Genomic DNA, 19,538 nt, shown 5'->3' with positions numbered 1-19,538 from the left:
TCTTATTTTTTTAGACTTTTGACTTTGACTTTCTCTGTCAGCACAACAATTTCTGGTCCACACCGACATATATAAAAGGTCCTCACAGGTCTCCTTGACTAACAGACTGCATTACCCAGAATCCTCAGCTCAAAACAGACATCACCAGCGGCACATGCTTTTAATCATGGCGGCCGCCGCTAAAAAGATGGTTGCTGTTGACGACTCTAGCAGTAGTGACGATGAAGCGCTTAAAAGATGTCAGGAGGCAGTTTGGGACATACGAAGTGACAAGAACAAAGGTGAAAAGTTTTTTTGTTATGTCAGTACTGACAAACGAAGTGAACCTTTCTGTACAGACAGATATACTCCCGCAGAAATACGACATTAGCTGGGAAGAAGTCCACCCCATAGCTAATACTTCTAATTCAGAAACACAGAGGTGCTAACGTTAGTTGTAATTAAACGTTGGCTAAAGTTACGCGACCGTCAGAAATATACCTTTCTTATTGGGACTTAGAGCTCATTAACTTGCTCTAACTTCTTGCCGCGTAAGGTTTAACCTTCGCCACCAATAACTGAGCTAGCTAACTGTAACGTTTACAGTCCATTCAAACTCATACGGACAGTAGTTTGTCAAATGCGTTGTTGTTAACTACTGCTTTCTGTGTTTGTTTTAGATGAGGACAGCAATGTGCACCAGTCAAAGCGGTGAGCCTTTTTGTCAACATAACCTCTAACTAGTTAAAGTATCCTAGCTAAAGCTTTATATTTAAATGTGCAAAATTTGCAGCTGTCACACATGTATTTCAATATCAGAAATGTAATAAGTTTGAATATTGTCTTTCTGTGCAACAGTGTTGTTGTCGCTGACCATGACCACGATGGCAACGAGCTTCAGGTCACCAAAGGGTTTCAAATACACGTTGCTAAAAAGTTGGGACATCTGCTTGATAGGTAAGTATTGACTGTGTAGGGAAGCTTGGCATTTTAATACAATAATCTCGTAATTCATGCACATATATTTACACCTGACTTCTGATGTGCCTGTTACTGCCAGTTCCATTACAGAGATGGAGACTGAGACTTTAGCCTGTGTGAAATCAGCTAAATGTGGTGGTGATGATGATGAAGGTGAAGTTTCTCCTTTTTGGTACTTGCTGCTTTTCTGGGGATTCTGCTATCTTGTCTTTCAATGCACACACATCCACGTATTTTTGTTCCTTTTTTTAGGATTCCGTCTGTTTTCTACGTCAGTCCCGGGACAGACTGCTGATGATACTCCGGCCCCCATGAGGCGTCGGCCTGTACCCAGCTCAAGGTTGTTATTTCTTTTTTTTCTTTAACCTTTATTTTACCAGGGGAAAAAAAAAAAATCACATTGAGATTAAAATCTCTTTTACAAGTGAGCCCTGGCCAAGAAGGCAGCACATAGAAATGCACTTTAACATACAACAAATAGCAGACAGGGATGGACAGCAATAAGAAATAAGAAATAGAAAACAGAAAATCACATTTTAAAACAAGCACAAACATGTTGGTATATTTGATGTAGGTGGGACTTGAATTCAGTATGTGAAATAAAAACCTGCAATTTTAGCTGATTTTGCAACTCATTCCATGAAGTTGGAGCACTGTAACTGAAAGCAGTTTTTCCGAACTCCGTTTTAGTTTGTGGAACATCATACAGTATGTATCTACTTGATCTTAGATTGTGTTCAGCTCTACTAGATGTTAAGAGTGTAGTTAAATATGAAGGAGTGTGTCCAGTTATTGATTTGTACACAAAGGTCAACCAATGTTTGAGCCTTCTTGTGTTGAGTGAGGGCTTAACATTCTACATCCCTCTGTTGGCCACAGTGACAGCGACAGTGAGATGGAAACAAGGCTGAGGGAGGCAGCGGTGTCGGTCAAAGATCTCTTACACACGTCGTCACTGCCCTCTACGCTCTCCACTCCCTCAGCAGAGCTTCCGTGCTCCGAAAAAGTCAAGAAAACGACGAAAGTGGCAGAGGGAGAGGAGAACCATGTTAAGAAGAAGAAGAAGAAGAAGAAAAAGAGGAAACCGAATCAAGAGAGTGAGCAGGTGGACTCTGCAGGGTCTCCTCTTAATGCTCAAAGAAATGGTGACCTCAGGACCTCAGAGCAGGAACTCACGCAAGTCAAAGTGAAACGGAAAAAGAAAAGGGAGCGAGAATTACACACAGAGGAAGACTAAACTTTGAACTGAATTTCCTCTGACTAATCTTTCACTGTTTCAGGGGATGTTTGTTTTGTTACCCAGTCCAGCTTGAAAAACATTGAGTATATTTTTAGGAAGCCACATGTTTCCGAGCATGCAGCAAATACACAACAGTAGATGCATCTAAAATGTGCAAACAAAACCCCCTTTTTTTTTTTTTTTTTTTCCCCCATTAAAAAATCTTTTCATACCATTGCTCATGGTTATTCTTGAAATAGTCTTTACTTTGTCATTAAGAAAGGCATTTCAAGGCAGTGACATAAAAAAAAAAAATGCATGCAACATGCGGTTTACAAGTTTCAACTTAATATAAAATTTCATGACTAAAGATTTTTATAAAAATACATGCTGGTGTTGATTTTTCACATGGATTGTTTTATCAAACGTGAATCTCCTCTAATGTTGTTCGTGGTACAGAATTTCAGAGAGTCTTTGAGGCATCAACGCTGAATCAACCCTGTGGCCCCTGACTCGCCAGGTATCTTCTGGAAACTTAACACCGGAGGTAGCGGTCCATCCGAAACACCCCTGAGCCCAGCTGATCGTGCGAAGACACTGGTGCCTGAGCGGTTCTACTGTGCAGTAGATACCATTTGTGTAGGGATGTAAGAGCTGATGTCTGTCGGGGAAGGTGAGAGCAGGTGAGACTGATGACTTTCCGTGCTCTGAGAGACAGGATACAGCTCGAGGCTCTCGGAGGAAGCTGTTGACAAAAATAAACAGAAATGTTCATCTGGGCTGGAAAGCTTTTGACACAATGAACTTCTTTCCAGCACAGAGGCAGAGAAACCATAGGCTGTTCTATAATCTTTGATCAAATGTTCATCTGTGTGGTGTTGAGCCTGCGTAGCAGGGGTTTACTGGGTTACTGCCCATGTAGGTAGAGAAGGCAATAAGGATGTGGACACACTGGCCTGTCCCTAAAATCAGACCGTCAACATACAGTTTCTGTTAAGTAAAATGTTAAAACTGTTATGAGTTATTTATTACATGCAAAAAGTGTAAGAATACTGGGACGTCAATCACACAAGACAAGGGTTCAATCACACACTTCATGAATTAGGTAAACACCCAACTGGATTTTGCACGCTGTAGAACGTGCTACTGCAATGTAGCTATGATGGGGAACAAGGCAACTTCACTAAAGCAAGGAAAAGCTATTATTACATTAGGCAATCTGCTTGGGAAGACATCGTGGAATGTATATAGTCTTTCAGTTAACTACTTAAAAGAAAACGGCTTTGCAAAGACCATTTAGTTATTTTCATTGGTTTGGGTTATTTCTTTGCCTATCCACTGCTGTAAAGGTGGCTGTAATGCACCAGTAAACTGTTTAGTGACGTGACGATAGAACCCAGACAGATTATTTCATCTCAGATGCTGCAGTTGTGTTGTTATAATAATAAGAAACGTCTTCGAATGCACTGAATTTATTTTACTCCTGTGACGATGCACGCATGAATGGGACATACACTTCTTTGCTTTTTTGCTAAGAGTTAGACGAAAGGATCGATACCCCTCCCAGATAAGAGAGGTATCAATCTTCTCATAACTCTCGACAAGAAAGCAAATGAATGTATTTTCTCGAAATGTTGAATGGCACTTCAACGACTACAATTTCTCAAATTCATCTATCTGTCAGAGGGAGAACGGGAGACGGTTTTGAAGTTTAATGTTGGTAGTCCACAGAGAAGGAGTTGGTAATGTCATGGCGCAACCCCAATTGAAACGTAAACTAAAATAGCTGAATGTTAAACATTGTGTCAAATTGGTCGTTATTACTGTGACTTATAAAGTGTCAGGTTTAGTTCCATCATAGTGTTTATAGTGTCAAAAAACGTTAGCTGGCGTTGTTCTTCAGCAGCTAGCTCAGAGATTATCGACTAATGAGATTCCTGATTTAGCAAATTACTGATTTTTCTTTTGCAAGGCACTGTATCCGTGTCACATTCTCATTAGGGGCTAAGCCCCCCTAAAGGTCTGATCCTAGAATCGCCCCTGGTATACTGTACATTTGTGTAACTAGACATGACGTCATTCCAAAGATGCTGTAGTAGGATGTCGAGGACGATGAGTAAACCTGCGTGTACCTGGCACAGGTGTGTGCGGCTGCAGGTGGAGAGAGTCTTCTTGTAGAGATCGATCCGTATGTTCCTCAGGATCTGCTGTTAGATTCTACCCAAAACAAAAATCCAAGACAGTTTTTTATTATACAAATATGATTATTTGTGCTTCGACAGAACAACCCAGCCGTCCGAGCCAGTTACCTGTCTGACAGCAGTGAGGCTGGTCAGCGTCCCCAGGCTGCCGCTGTCAGCGATGACCATGGCTTGAGACAGCAGACTGGACGAATGGTACTGGGGCGAATCAAACTTGTTGTACACTGTAACGAGGAACAACATGAATCTTTGCTCAACGTAACAGGTTAAACTCACGTCAGTTTGTTGCTGTGGCCTTACTGTGACATGGCAGCTGCGCCATGGTTGCCATGAAGGGACTGGCACCCATGTGACTCTGGAGATGGTGCGATAATGGCTGCTGGGGAGAGCCGTGAAGCTGCTGCTGGAATGAGATTGGCTGGAGAGTGGTGAAACCGCCCCCCACATTGTTGATAACAGGCACGGTCTGAGACTGCGTGGAGGCTAAACCTGTGAATCAAAAGACATTATTGTTCTCTGAAGTACATAATCACATACTTACATAGAAAAGGGAGGGAACTAGAGAGGCGATGTTACCGATGAGAAGTGAGGACTCCCCCAGGCTCATGACGCTGGGCAGGGAGGCCATGATGAGGCCCTGGGAGGAGGCAGGGGACGCAGACAGACTGTGCAGCGAGGTCAGAGTGCTTACTGGGGGCAGTGGGCCACCGCTGGACACCTGAGACCAGAGGACGGCATGGTCACGATGGCAAGCAGTGCATTTACAGGTAGTCTACAACAGTGGCTCCCAAACCCTTTTTCACGTCAAGGACCCCTAAACTGACACAAATTACACCACGGTCCCCCTTTTTAATAAGATTTTGTCCCAGGGTCCTAAATGTTTTTTTTTATTTTTGACGAAAGACACAAAACATACAATTTGCAACATGAACATCTTCATCACCACTCACCCAGACAAAAATCAAGAAAAGATGACACAGCAACTACAATATTCACAAACATACAACAAAAATAACAAAATAGACATTAAACCATAAACCAAATAAACATATATATATATATATATATAAATAATAACACCATAAGCCCATCATACACTTCTCTCCCCAGCACAAAGCTTCTTAGGAGCCCTCCAGAAAGCTCAGGTACTTTCCCCATTTTCTAGTATAGACATCCAACCTGGAAAACCGTTTGTATGACATCTTTCCAAACGCCGCCACCCTTAGCCATCTCACAAGCCCACTCCTGGATTGACGGCACCCCTTCATTCCTCCATCCTCTTAAAAGAATCTGTCTGGCTACCATTAAACTAGTTTGGACCCAACTTCTAATGTGCTTTTCTATTCTGTTTAGGATTGACCCACTTTTAGAGAACGCGTATGAAACCCATGACCAACATTAGTCATACATTCTGTCACCGTGTGACTTGTGTTGTTATGGGTGGATTTTATTTATTTTATTTTTGCTGGGGACCCCCTGGACCCCACTTTGGGAACCACTGGTCTACAATATCAACTCAGACAATGACACATGTTCTCACCAGCTTGTGGTTATGTGTCTCGAGGAGTGTGTGGCTGGGCTCCAGCTGAATGGGGCTGACCACCAGGCGTCCCACTCTCTCTCCTGCGCTTCCTCTGGCTGAGCACACGCTTTCGCACAGGATCTGCTGGCTGTATTTCACTCCTGGAAAACAAGAAGTCAGGCCCCAATACACTAACGGGGGTTCATATTTCACACATTAAACACATGCATGGGTTGATGGCTTCAAATTGCACTATGAGGTAACTGAGAAATATGAGCATGGGTACTAGAACCAGTACAGTCATGTCTACAAGAGTGTGGTTGATTGTTATTTGTTTTTACACTAAAGGATCAAAAGCGACAAGAAAATCTTAAGATCTGGCCTAGGCGAGTTTGACTTTGTCTCGACAGAGCACTCGCCCGCCTCCTCTTTCAGGTGGCAGTTTTGATTTCACTCTTGAATTTTAATTTCTCACTCTTCACGCTTGCCTGTACATTGTTAGGGTATTACCATGCTCAGGGCTCAGTGGGAGGTTGGGGTGAGAAGAGGAGACAGATTGGTTGGTAAAAGGTGTGTCGAGAGCCAGTTTGTGACGGAAGGCCTCCTCTTTGCGGCGGTTGGCGAACCAGTTGTACACGCGGACCTCGGTAACCAGGTTGGAGCCCAGGCCGGCAAGCTGGGAGGGAGACACCCCCCTCTGATGACACTCTGCCCTGAGGGACGAAGAGCACAGAGACACGGCTTTACATTTTGAAGGCAGACACTGTGTTGGTTACCTAAATCACTATTTCACCAAAGGATTTTAGAGATGCTCTCAAAACCTTTTGTGAGCTTGACCAATCACCTACAGGTTGTACCTCCAGACAGACCTACCAGGGAAACGTGATGTGATCAGATATTGGGGCAAGTTGACCAGAAGAACACTGTAAGAATGTTTACGCCAATCTGCCTCCACTTACTTAAAAGGCTCAGCAATCATTTGTTTTGGAGGGATTTGGTTATAAGGAGAATATGTAAGATCAGATACCAAGCTTTTAGTGGCTTCAATAATCATAATAACAAAGCTTGGCCTCACTGATCCGGCCCATGATTTGGGTCTCATTGGGCCAAAGTGACACATGTCTCACCTGTTACAATCCTCCACTAACCCCTCTCTCTCCTCCTTGCTAGGGTTCTTCTGTCGTTCGTAGGCGTGGAAGAGGATCTGCAGGGATGCTGGACCCCATTTGAACCTGTTCCTCCGTCCTTTCTTAGACTCCTCTCCTTGCTCCTCCGCAGAGCCAAGGCCATGTTTGGCGTTGGTAAATTCTGAAAGGTGAATGGTCATATTTTTTTTTCTCTCTCTCTGTTTACACCTCTCTTTGAGTCTCACACTCTTAGAGAACTGCTATTTGATGCGTGTTTGAAAGCAGAAAATAGGACTTTTGCAGCTCCACAGCTGCTGGTGTACTCACGCTGGCTGATCTCGCCTCGCTTCTTCACGTACCAGGTGTACAGAGACGCTCTCTTCTGGTTCTTCATGGGCGTGCCTTTGTTGAGGTGCTGGGAGAGATGGGACTGGTTGAGTCCGGTGGACTCCACCACCTCTCTCTGAGGGAGGTTGTGCTGCTGCATGTAGCTTTTCACCATTTTAGCAACGTGCCAGGGGTCCTCCCTATTAGACAAAGACATCATTTTTGTGTGTACCCGCAAACCTTACATTGTTGTGTATTTTTGTTTATTGGACAGAAATGTATCCCTTTCCCCAATGATTCTGGTTATTTCTAACAGTTAAACTGTTTCTAGAAAAGTGCGTAACAGTTTGCCACAACGTTAGACATAAAGCACGGTCACTCAGAGGGAAGTAGAGAGAGGCTTATTGACAGAGAGAGATAAGGGAAAGCACACAGGGGCAAAGTCCAGCCCGCTCAGATCACTGGAGGGGGAAAAACATGTAAAAGGTTTATGAAGCCTAGCCGCTTTCTAACTGTCGGTTCAGGAGCAGATAAAATACACAAAATGTCAAAACTCCCTGACATTACCAGATTCAAATTCAGAACAGAAATAGTTTTTGACAATAAACTGTAATAAAATATATTTTGAGGAGCTGCACAGCGAGTATTTTAATACATCTCAGGAAAAGTGACGCAGCGTAATGCAGGTCGAAAAAATATGTTGAAATATATCACTCATGCCTTATGTAAACATAGCCTCACATGACCAGCCCTGCTCCATTAATCTTCACCTAGAATGCATGTAGCTTATTTATTAAGAAATGGTCAGGGAATAATGATGAGGGTGGGTAATTAGTAACTAGCAAAGGAGGAAGCCTCTTTAAATTCGCCTCAGAAGCCAGATTGCAGAGGGAGAGAGAGAGACAGAGAAGCGGGAGAAGGAGGGAGGATTTGGTAAAGAGAGAGGGGAACCGAGCTTAAGAAGAAGAAAGGAAAAGAGGGGATGTTATCAGGTAAACAGTTGTTTCAACTTTCATGCTTAGTTTTGATATACAGGAACTGGAAGAGAAGAGGGGGAAATCAAAAACAGCGTTGATGACGTGGTCAAGGCACTTTCCAATTTTTTACCTGATCCAGGTCCTACACAGGCACAGACACATTGCTGTGTGAGAATAGAGAGAGATTCAGGTGGTTTTGCTGTTGCCACGGAGCTACCAGAGAAGTGCTGGGATCTACTTACTGCAGTAGCTGGTCAACTTCGGCCCTCAGTTTGGCCACCTCCTCTGGGTGAAGCTTCTCCAGCTCTCGGAATATAGGCGGTGGGAAATCCATTTCTCCCTCCTCGGAGCTCTCTCCGTCCCCCCTCTCTCCCCTCTCGGCGCCAGCACTCGCCCTGTCTCGCTCCAGTTCCCCCATGGCTTGGACCAGGATGTCCCGGGACAGTCCAGATCCCAGCAGGGCCCAGATCAGCTGCTCCTGAAGGGCAGTCAAACTGCTCGGCCTGGCCATGGCTGCCCCGGGCCTCTCCTCTGCCCTCTCTTCCATTGCTCTGAAGGCTTACCTCGCTACCGCCTCACAAACAAACACTGCTCTCATGTGCACTACCACACTCAAATGACAGCCAGACAGGCAGCGTTGGGCCTCATATTTGTGGTCCCTCTTCAGCTTAAAAGAACAAATACTTCCATTTTCCCTGTGTTAAATATCCTCCCGATGTGTCCGGAGCCACCTGGTTTTAGCTTTCCACCTGCTGTTTTGCTTTCAAAGGTCAATTTTCTTTTTTTTTTAACCTTCTTCCTCTTCACCCCCTCCTCCTTACATGCGCCCTGTGAACTTTGTCCCCACTCCCTCAGTCCCCAACAGTGACCAAAGTGCAATTTAAAAACAATAAATAAACGTAAGGGGTCAGAGTTGCACGCAGGGCTGCAGAGGCAACAGATCACCTCTCAAAGCAGACACAAAAAGACATGTAGAGACAAGAAAACATAACCGAAACGTTGCGTGGTCTATTTATTAATGGAGGTATTTCTGATTTCACAGTGAAACAGACTTTTGGGGACACACAGAGAAGCTCTTCTTACCCTTTTGTTTGAATTATGGATGTTCCAAACGTTGATGTTGAAGTATGTAGTTAAAACAAAAAGTTGTAATAGAGGCACAGACCAACGTTTAAAGTTTAAATGATGAGACACAGGGCTTGATGTGTCCTACAAGCCACTAGAGAGCGCCGTTGTGTCATGTTTACATCTGAACAAGCCCGTTTCAGGATGTGTCCCTGTACCAAATTTTAGTGAAACCATGTGAGAGGTTTGGGGGGGGGGTGTCCCTTTGGTGGAACTGCTAACTAACAACTCAAAGACATCTGAGATGTGACAGGAGGCCCCAACTAGACGCTGCCTTTTTTACAAGGGGTCACGAGCCAAAAAAAAAAAGGTCAGGAACCACTAATTTGATATTTAACAATGTATTGTATTTCATAAGCGTTTCATACACTATGTAAAATTGTAACCTGCAATGTAACTAGTAACCAGCAGTCAAGTGAATGTAGTAGAGATTTTTTTTTTAAAGTATAAAGTAGAATAAAATGGAAACACTCAAGTTACAATACAAGTACCTCAAAATTGCACTCAACTACAGTACTTGAGTAAATGTACTTAGTTATATTCCACCACTGTATGTAGGGCTGGGCGATATGGAGAAAATCAAATATCACGATATTTTTTACCAAATACCTCGATATCGATACCGCACCGATATTGTAGTGTTGACTATTGGTGCTTTCACAAAATATTTACACAATGATATTTTTGATAAATAATCATCAGTAATGTGGATATGATGGCTAAGATAGATAGATAGATAGATAGATTTTTATTGATCCCAAAAAAATGGCAACTAACGGTGTTGCAGCAGCAAATTATCAGTGGGTATTATATATAAGTGGGTAAAGGCAAATATAAATAGAACAGTTACAACAGTCTGGTGAGTTCAGAAAAGTACATCACTTTACTGTAATGCAGCCTTTAAAACCAGGAAAAGACAACACTTATTCCATATTACGATATCCAAAATCTAAGACGATATCTAGTCTCATATCACGATATCGATATAATATCGATATATATTGCCCAGCTCTAACTGCATGTTTACATATGACATCATCTAAATGTCTATGGTTTACTATTCTCACTTTGTATATATATATATTTTTTTTACTTTTTATTTTCCATAAATAAACGACTACTGTTATCACCACTATGGTATTATTTTACGGTCCATCTGCTCACCTGTTGACATTTCAACTGTCTGATGTCTAAATAAGACACAAGACACGGTCTTAATGTCACAGAATGCAAACATAATGTACATGTTGTGCAGTTGATGTTGGTTATTGTTTTTAAAGACTCCCTGACTTTACTCTTAGTAAAAGGCAACTAGGAGCATGTTTGTTAGCATATCTTTCGACTGTCCTCACAGGTGTGCAACTTAGAACTTTGTACTTAAACTGTTTACATAGACTTCTCGGTGTTGAATCAGATTTTTTGGATTTCCAAAATCAAGATTCCTTCGCCTTTGATCCACCCTCTTGTTTTTTTTTTTTTTTTTTTCAAAGAAAGTTGGCAGGAATGAAAAGCTGGAAGTGGACTGTGAAGGAAAGAGGGCAAACTGAATGGGAGAAAACCTTTGAGCGTTAATGTAGTCCTTTATCTTTTCTCTCTCTTTCAGTGTAAAATGCTCACTTTCTCTGCCTGGATCACCTTATACCATTCTCAGGTTCAGCCTATCAGCACCTTTTTGTGTAGAGCTCTTGTTACCCCACCCCACCCTTGGGAAGATGGCATTATACTGTATTTGGAAGGGTAACAGAGCTCCCTCTATCTCCCTGAGACATGCCACTGACCTGTAATTAAGTCCCATTGTACTATTCAGAGGAAACTCCTCACCAAAATGGACAGAGGGCAATGTGTGTGGATTTCCAACAGCTCAGATACCGCTGTGACTAATGCTCCACCACACAGGCTGGGTTTATCAAAATGGACCACATGCAGCACACATTAGGGCTTGCATTTTCCCTCTCCAGAGAACTCAAAGCTATGTTGATTGATAATGAGATACAATCCACACTGTCCATCTCTCATTAGTGAGCCATTGCTGGCTGCCTCTGTCTGTGTTCTCACCGCTAGCTCTCTCTCTTTCTCTTTTCTCAGCCTAGTGCCCTCCCGTCCGCTCCATCCCCATCCCCACCATTGGAACCCCATTGATCATGCATGCAGAAATTTAACACACCCCTTAATTCCTGTCCAAATAGCCCCTGTCCCACTTCCAGAGCTTCATCCGCTCATCTGCAGAGGATAGAGTAGGCCTGTGTGCGGGCAGGACACTGGCTGCAGCATTCAATGAGGATAAACTGTGTAAGAGAGGACAATCACAAATTTAAATCTGTGCCCAAACATCCTGCGTTATATACACACTCTGAGCTTGTAGTGTTGCTCTGATATGATCGTGTGTTGCAGTGTATTTTGGAGACATAACCAGCACTATCAGTAGTAGTAGTAGTATCTGTCAGTATGCTTCAAAATCTCCAGACTTTCCAAAACTTTGCACCAAACCCTGAGCTGCGGGAAGGACAGGATCAGGCTATAATTGATTAGCCTTAACATTGGTTACCAGGTCACATGTTGAGTCAGTGTTGAGAAGATTAGCCAGAGCTGGCTTTGGTACTAATTAAATACTTAAACCCCAGCAATGAATGAGCACAGAGCAGCACACAAACCTCCTGTTGTACCACATGGCATAAGCTGGTTTGCAATATGGAAGGTGTATTAAGACAGACAACCACAGTTTCTGATGATATCCAGAGTGAGAACACTGATACAACTCAGTATCAAACTCCCCATAGATATTTACTTAAAATGAATGAATTGGAAAGGTTATGGACGTTATAGATTAGTTAATATCAGTGATAACGGTGAGATGAAAAATACAACAAAGTCATTATTATGTAAGAAACCATAAGTTGCCATTCAAGCACCTCAGACACATTATAGGAGCCTGTGAGTATATTAAAGGAGTAGTATGACTTCATGTTTACCTAATATTATTTAAGTCTGCTGCTGGAATTGAGCATTGATAAGTAATGCCGACTGTTGGCCAATAGCTGTGAAACTGATTCACTTTGTGGCTTCACTTTTCCATTAACAGTGTAAGGACAATACAAAATGTATAGAGTAGGCTACAACACGGCCTGTTGTGAGTAAAAGTTGTGTCTGTAATATATTTTTACCAAATTGAATTAATAGCACATGATATTAATTTCCTGGCAATACAAATACCACTTTCATTCACATGTGGTTTGTCATAATATGTCATAGATTTTTTGCAAGACTTTCACTGTAATCTTAACCTATTTTTTCAAAGACCATTCAAAAGAGATTCTATTACAAATGTACTTTAGTTCTCCTAACTGTAAATTGTGCCTGTTAACACTGTATCCAAACTAGGACGGGAATTGCCTCAAGTTAATCGAAGTTAGCCGGAATTTGACAGGAAGTTATGAGATTCTGCCTTCAAAATAAAGGCTTATCATGTCATGTCTGTCAAAATATTTAGATAACATACTTGCAGAAAGAGTTTGTGTTTTGTTTTTTGAATTTGATTTATTGGCTTTTTACATTTCTCAAGTAGCCTACAGGCTAAGATTGAGCCTCATTTATAGCGGGCCATATCTCCAAATCTGGTATCTGGTTTCAGATTGACAGAGAGGGAATGTGCATTGGTTGGATGTTTCACAACAGTTAGTTACCTCATTAAACACTAAACAATAATCAAAAGTGAAATGTAAGAAATGTCATGCTACTTTAAACAACAGTATTTCAAATATTTTAGCGATAAAGAATAAAAAAGCAAAATCCAGATTTTTTTTTAAGTTTGCATGCATTCATGCACATTCAATTTAGGCGATCCAGTATTGCCAGTTGTGCATTGTCAGTTTTCATAATGTTTGGTAATCAAAATACATTGTTTTCACAAATCTCTATAAAGACTTTACATGTACTTCACATCCCTGATTATGAAAGCCCATAAGGTCACTGCCTTATGCCTTCACTGTTGCCTCTCTGAAAAAGTCACCACCAGTGTTTTTATTTTGAAAGGCTACAGCGGAAGCGACGTGGTTGCTAGCTGTTGCCTTGACGCCGGAGCCGCGTGCCCCGCTGTTGGGATGAGAGAGAGAGACCGCAGCGGGACTGACTGACTGGAGGAGGAGGAGGTGGAGTCTGTCCCAGCCTGCATCTGGCCCGCTCCCCTCTCTGTCACCACGGGCCAAACCCGCCCAGCTCCTCTCACTCACTCTCCGCCTGTTCTCCCGCACGGCTCGGCTCGGCTCGGCTCGGACACACGCAGCACTCACTCACAACACACAGCGAGGACACGGAATGGAGACGGAAGGGAGCCAGAGCAGCCTGTCCACCACGGACTCCCCTCACGATCCCTGGTAACGAACAAAAAAAAAAAAACTAACTTTAAAAAAAGAAATAAAAAAAAAACTCTCTTTCCTCCTCTGCTCATAGACCTGAGAAACAAACCGTGTATTCTGCGAATGGACTCTGGCCTGCAGCCAGACTCGCACACCTCCACACGGAGATCCTTCATGTTAAATCAGAGATGATACACTTTCAAATTCTGCCTTTACACTTTCAGAACATCAATAACAACTTTGTCTTACCGTTTAAGCCCATACATATTCATCTCTCGGAATCCTCCTTTCATGACTATGCAACGATATTATATTTTCTCCTCTTTTTTTTTTCCACAGCAAAATGTTCATAGGTGGACTCAGCTGGCAAACAACGCAAGGTAAATCTTTTTCCATCACTATCTCTCACAAAATGCCACTGTGTCTTTAAAAATCCTGGCTTGGATCAGATGGAACTAATAGAAAGTTATTTGAAAAGCTGTATTTCTTAATATTTTTGTAATAAGTTTGTTTACATTGAATTTGTTTATGTTTTTTTTCTCTCTCTCTTTTGAGTTTTGAGTAGGAATCCTGTTTCCGAATGAATGCACCCATTCACAACTACCATAGAGTGAATGAGTGATTCTTTAAAAGCTCATTAAAATGGGTCAAATTCGATTATTCAGTTTGTAATAAGATGAGAAATTGTAGTTGAAATTACTATGCACTTTAAAGTTTTTGGAGTCCTGATCGCAGGTCATTTTTATGTCTGACCCGTTTAATTGAAAAAAATGTATGAAGTTTGGTGAGGGAAAATCTCAGCAGAGTGAAAAAGTTGGACGCTCTGTAGCCAAACCCCTTGCTATGTTTGTATAAAAAAAAAAAAAAAAAAAGTTGTCATTTCTTGTTAACCTCTCGATTCGTCAATTAATGTGTCTTCTCTCCACCTTGTGTGGTTTTCCAGAGGGCTTGAAGGAGTACTTCTGCAAGTACGGCGAGGTGAAGGAGTGTATGGTGATGCGAGATCCGGTTACTAAGCGCTCGAGGTGAGGAAGCTTTGAGGCCGGCTTCTCCGCCGGAGCTGAAAGTTTATCTGACCTCCGTGATTCCTCACTGCTCATAACGTATCATTACATGTCAACATCAGTTTCTGTGTCATTAATACCTTCTTCTTCTCCCCCCCCGCCTCTCTCCCTGGTGTCTGCAGAGGGTTTGGATTCGTCACCTTTGTTGATCAGGCCGGCGTGGATAAAGTTTTGGCCCAAACCAGGCATGAATTGGACTCAAAAACAGTGAGTTCTCTGTATTTACTCCCCACCACCAGCTAATCCCATTGCTCAGTGTTTGATTAGTGGATTTCCCAATAATCCGCTAGAGAGGTGTATCATTGCTACATTTTAGTATTTACTGAGGTTCCACTATGCGGATGTTCTCCTCAAACCATGTCTGTGTCCTGCTGCCGCACCTCAGAATGTGAGCACTTTACATGATTAAGTCAGTAGTCGACAGCCCGGGACACACGGGAGAATGTACTCGCTCTCTTCGCTCTTCAGCCAAACAGAAGCAAGAAAATGTTACCCAGTGTCAATTTCCATAGAAACAAGGGGAACCCGGACGGGGTTGCTCTCACTGCCAATCTTTGATTTGGTCTCTGGGAAGAGAGAACCAAAACTTTCTTTCTGTCCCAAAGGGTAGAATTGACCCCCTCAAAAAGTTTCTCAATGGAACAAGCAAATGCAACCTGAAACCATCAAGGTGTCAACGCAGCGACAAGCAAACTCCTCACAGCCTCCTGTAGACTTCAGGAAGAATACAACTGTGAATGTAGTGATGATAAAGCCAGGCCCTTTCACCTATGTAAATTGTAACTTAAAGTGCATTAATCGCCTGTGTTGCAGTGTGTGTGTGTGTGTGTGCGCGCGCGTGTGTGTGTGCCTTTTTTGTCAGTAATGAATGTGGGCCGGTCTGGGAACAATGTGGCCCGTTGGTCGCCATAGGGACCACTGCCCCCGCCTCTCTCCTCTGTGGGAGTGGTAATGGCTGCTGGTTAGTCACTGTATTGAAATGAGGGGAGGCTATTTCTTCTTTCCCCTTTTGTGCTCTGAGCGATGCACCTTCTTGAATCTTCAGAGGATGAGTGGAGGTGCTAAAGAAGGAAATAAGAAAGGGACATTTTTGTTGTTATGAATCCAGCATTAGCAAAAGAGTGGAAGTTGCTTGAAGGAGAAGTCCAACTGAATTTCGTTTTTTTTTTTTTGTATTTCGTCGGTCTCCCCAGTGCCCTACTGCTGTAGTGTCACTCGCAGGCACAACAGCTATGACAAGTAGCGGCATCATGGTTGGACGCCATTTAACTCGCCATGGGGTTTGTTTCCATAGTGACACCCCCCCTTTCCACAGTTGAAGAATGGCTCTGTCACAAAAGAAGAAAAAAGAAAAAAAAAAAAAAGATAACAATGCACATCATTTACAATCTTGGATACCAGAAATCAAGACAGCATGAACAGTCAGTCACAGATAGCGGAGGTCATGATAATGACAGTTTATCCTCACGTCGCCTTTCCTGATGAGCAACTTATGAAGTTTATTTATGGGAGACCCCAGAGATGACGATTCCCTCTTTTTAATTTGAGTCTCTCCACTTAACTTGCGTTAACCGTGCGCAGCCTCGTGGGCCGTGTGGCAGGGCCCCTTGCGGCTGGCAGTTGGGTGTGTCGGTGGGCGTTTGGTGGGGGCTGTGGCAGCCTCAGAGAGTGTGTGTGTGTGTGTGTTTGGCGTGGAGAGGGCTCAGTGATCAGCCACAGGGGTTGGATGGTGAGTAGAGTAGGCCTTTTTAGACTGCTCACCCTGCCCCCCCTCTCCCTCTCTCTCATGCTAACAGGTTATCCTGTTAGAGAGGGGAGAGAAAAGTTCTCCAGTGGCAACAGAAAGAATGTGCCATGCTGTGACCGACTGAACCGCTCCGGCACTGGAATTAACAGAGCTTTGCACAGCCCAGAGGCTAAAGAGCAAATACAGCGCTGCAGAGGAATTTATTGCTACTTATTGTGTTGAAGGACAGATGCGGCCCAGTTTTGACCAGTATAGGAAAGCAGCTTTTTACTGTGATTTATTTAACTGTTAGTCGCCCCTTTGGGTGCCCTCCCAGCTTCCTGCTATCTGTAAAGTTAGTGGCGGCCGATGCAAACTGCACCTTTTGTGGGACAAAAGTTTCCATTCAATCGCAGCTCCAAGGTGCACAGCAGAGAGGTTCACAACAAAGTCACACAGCTCTTTGCAGAGTTGCATCAGGCATACATGTGGCCCCGTTAACCATTTCCATGCTGACCTGAGTGGAGAGAAGGCGGTGGGGGGGGGGGCAGCATAACCCCATATGTGATTAGTATGGCTCTCCTAGCTAATAGGATTGGAGTCAACAAGCTTGAGTTGTTCCTCAGAGATGTTGAGTGCTGCCCAATCGGCTGTTGCGTTAAGTGCGTTTGCAGCTCAGGCTGTGACGGGCGGCGCGCGGGGCCAACTGTTGCGTTGCTGGGATGTAGTTGGTCAAAGGGGATTGCCCTGGTTTCCTAAACCTCTCTAAGAATTAAATTCAGCTTCTTCCCTGTCATCTTGCTGTGAGTTCGGAGGTGGTTAGGCCTCTGACACCTAAAAGTGACTTCACATGTCTTTCAGATAGAACAAAGTGTTTCAGCGTCTCTTGACTTTGCTGTGTTCTACTTTATTTTCTTCTTTTTCTTCCACGAAACAAATCAATTTCATAAATACAAGCCACTTTATCTGTTTAATGTCCACAATTTCCTTCCCTGCGGATGTGCTGTGTGCTGCCATGTGTTTGATTTTGTTTGTTTGTGTGTGTCTGTTTGTTTTTGAATGTGCACAGGAGTGTTGGACATCAGGAGGGTTGGTGACCGGAGGTGACTATCAGAGTAGTCTAGCCACCATAGAAACTAAACAGTAGACTCTGCATCTGATCCTCCAGTCTTAGCCTATAGTCTTCTCACTCTGCTCTCTAGAACCAAAAAAAAAAAGAAAAAAAGAGAAGAAAAAACTTGCGGTGATGTCAACTCTTATTCAAGTAGAAACAACACTGTTACCCTTACTCTGGTAAACGCATGCGGTTTACCATAGAGGCTCTAGCTCTCTACTGTAGTTCAACTCTACCCTCTCATGGTTACGGACTAATCTTAGCGCTGTACTGTCTCACCATCTGTTAGTGTAACAGCAGTACAGTGTGGAGTAGTCTAGTTGTTCTCTAGCTCTACTAGACCAGTATAGACTAATATAGAGGTCTCAAATTCCAATTTTTTTTTACAGCCTGTCTATGATTGCATCCTCATGGCATGGTGTGGTTCTCTCTCCAATCTTTACCTTGGTGACATTCAGTGGGCTAGACCACATGTGTCAATTTCAATTGTTTTTTTTTGTGTAGTTGTAGTGTTAAGATTAATATCAAAAAAAAGGTTAAACTGGTGCTTTTTTTTCCTGGGTGTAAACGTAAGGAGGAGCTGCAGGGCAGAGGACGATCTGGATCACGTGAATGGTCCCTGTTGTTGTCATCACTTCCGTCAAAAGCAGAGAGAGAGAGAGAGAGAGAGAGAGAGAGAGAGAGGCAAAAACAAACATACACAAACAAACAGACAAAAACCCGGGTGGATCTTGACGTCAGTGTGGTTTGATTGACAGCTCCCTCCCCTCTGTCCCGTCTTCCTCTCCCTCCTCGGTCCTCTCGCTCTCTTTCGGTCCCACTTGTCCTGCCTCGTTCGGGCTCTCCTCGCCGAGGTGAGGCGTGTTTGTGATTGTAGTGCCCGTGTGAGATTCCAGGAGATCTCATGTCACACGGTAGTGACGAGAGAGGCAGGGGTTCACTGGACATTCCCAGGCATTCCACCTACGCACACACACGCACACACACACACACACACACACACACACACACACACACACACACACACACATCTACAATTCTTACATCATTCATATACTGGAATATAGACGCAAGCATACATACAAAAATAAAAACATATTTCAGTGTAAACATCACAGACAGATAGTACAGTAGGTTCTACGTAGATAGGATGTTTTAAAAGGTTGTTTCGTCCCAAATAATGAAAATAACATTTTCACACTTACACCCAAGGTAGTTTGGTTTTTCCTTACCCAGGTTTTGAGTGTCTGCCTTTGAGAATAAAAATTCAACAGTGCGTCTTTTCTGAAATAATGTTACAGTTACTTTGAATAAATCACAGACCTCACTGTGAGCAGTTTTTACTAACTACTTTCCACCAAACTAACAGTTCCTATGAGAACTGTTGGCAGCATGTTTTGTGGATAATCCAGACTTAACAGCAACATTGTTTCTGAAAAGAGATGCTACATTTAAAAATATATATATATAGTGTATAATTAGTAGTTGATCTCTCAGAACCTGGGTAACTAAAACCCAAACTATCTGCAACTAGATACCACTGGAAGAAAGCTGTTTTTTAAAAATGTAATATCGGTGAACTGACCCTTCAGTGGAAATAATTCAAATCTATGATCAACTTCTGGACTTTAAATCCATTCTCTTTTACGTCGTCTACCACTAGATCGCTGTCAAACTACACACATGCACACGCACCTAAACAAATGACAGCAGTGTGTTCAGACCAGGACGTAGTCAGAACCTGGTCTACTGTCTGAAGCAGGTTATAATGAGAAAACATCACCAATGTGTGCTGCTTAGAGAACATACTGTGCATTTGAAGTC

At 43.0% G+C, this 19,538-nt stretch overlaps 3 protein-coding genes across 5 annotated transcripts in view; 2 read left to right on the top strand and 1 right to left on the bottom strand.

Annotated features, from left to right (window-relative positions):
- The first annotated feature begins 122 nt into the window (after positions 1-122).
- Positions 123-2,416, top strand: c5h12orf43 (chromosome 5 C12orf43 homolog). Of its 2 annotated transcripts, XM_078250256.1 has the most exons (6): positions 123-281; positions 660-690; positions 838-936; positions 1,040-1,113; positions 1,213-1,300; positions 1,840-2,416. In XM_078250256.1, the coding sequence occupies exons 1-6, from the start codon at positions 155-157 to the stop codon at positions 2,195-2,197; spliced, it is 777 nt and encodes a 258-aa protein (XP_078106382.1). In that variant the 5' UTR covers positions 123-154; the 3' UTR covers positions 2,198-2,416. The 2 variants fall into 2 exon arrangements, with proteins under 2 accessions (XP_078106382.1, XP_078106383.1); XM_078250257.1 differs by lacking the exon at positions 1,040-1,113 and having other exon boundaries at positions 140-281.
- A 65-nt stretch (positions 2,417-2,481) lies between these two features.
- hnf1a (HNF1 homeobox a) lies at positions 2,482-9,532 on the bottom strand. Its single transcript, XM_078250253.1, has 10 exons — positions 8,576-9,532; positions 7,357-7,556; positions 7,030-7,210; positions 6,413-6,615; positions 5,921-6,063; positions 4,957-5,098; positions 4,681-4,869; positions 4,489-4,604; positions 4,312-4,396; positions 2,482-2,924 (listed from the first exon to the last, which is right to left on the bottom strand). Exons 1-10 carry the CDS (start codon positions 8,878-8,880, stop codon positions 2,794-2,796), a joined length of 1,695 nt encoding a protein of 564 aa, XP_078106379.1. The 5' UTR covers positions 8,881-9,532; the 3' UTR covers positions 2,482-2,793.
- Positions 7,134-19,538, top strand: part of msi1b (musashi RNA binding protein 1b) — a 28,704-nt gene continuing 16,299 nt past the window's right edge. For both annotated transcript variants that reach the window (XM_078250255.1, XM_078250254.1), the window contains exons 1-5: positions 7,134-7,217; positions 13,488-13,828; positions 14,150-14,190; positions 14,754-14,835; positions 14,997-15,081. In XM_078250255.1, the coding sequence (XP_078106381.1) occupies positions 13,770-13,828; positions 14,150-14,190; positions 14,754-14,835; positions 14,997-15,081 (267 nt within the window). In that variant the 5' untranslated portion in view covers positions 7,134-7,217; positions 13,488-13,769. The remainder of the gene's footprint in view (positions 7,218-13,487; positions 13,829-14,149; positions 14,191-14,753; positions 14,836-14,996; positions 15,082-19,538) is intronic.

The sequence above is a fragment of the Sander vitreus genome, chromosome 5 (genome assembly GCF_031162955.1).
Source record: "Sander vitreus isolate 19-12246 chromosome 5, sanVit1, whole genome shotgun sequence".
NCBI lineage: Eukaryota > Metazoa > Chordata > Actinopteri > Perciformes > Percidae > Sander > Sander vitreus.
This window is presented reverse-complemented; position numbering and strand designations above follow the sequence as displayed.

What these genes read in the sequence shown, in the direction of transcription:
- c5h12orf43 (XM_078250256.1), top strand. Translation starts at nt 155, where the DNA reads ATGCTTTTAATCATGGCGGCCGCCGCTAAAAAGATGGTTGCTGTTGAC. An exon ending in TTGGGACATCTGCTTGATAG is followed by an intron (nt 937 to 1,039) that starts GTAAGTATTGAC and finishes TGTTACTGCCAG; the next exon opens with TTCCATTACAGAGATGGAGA. An exon ending in TGGTGGTGATGATGATGAAG is followed by an intron (nt 1,114 to 1,212) that starts GTGAAGTTTCTC and finishes TCCTTTTTTTAG; the next exon opens with GATTCCGTCTGTTTTCTACG.
- hnf1a (XM_078250253.1), bottom strand. Translation starts at nt 8,880, where the DNA reads ATGGAAGAGAGGGCAGAGGAGAGGCCCGGGGCAGCCATGGCCAGGCCG. An exon ending in GGAGTCCTCACTTCTCATCG is followed by an intron (nt 4,870 to 4,956) that starts GTAACATCGCCT and finishes TTTGATTCACAG; the next exon opens with GTTTAGCCTCCACGCAGTCT. An exon ending in GGCGCAGCTGCCATGTCACA is followed by an intron (nt 4,605 to 4,680) that starts GTAAGGCCACAG and finishes TCCTCGTTACAG; the next exon opens with TGTACAACAAGTTTGATTCG.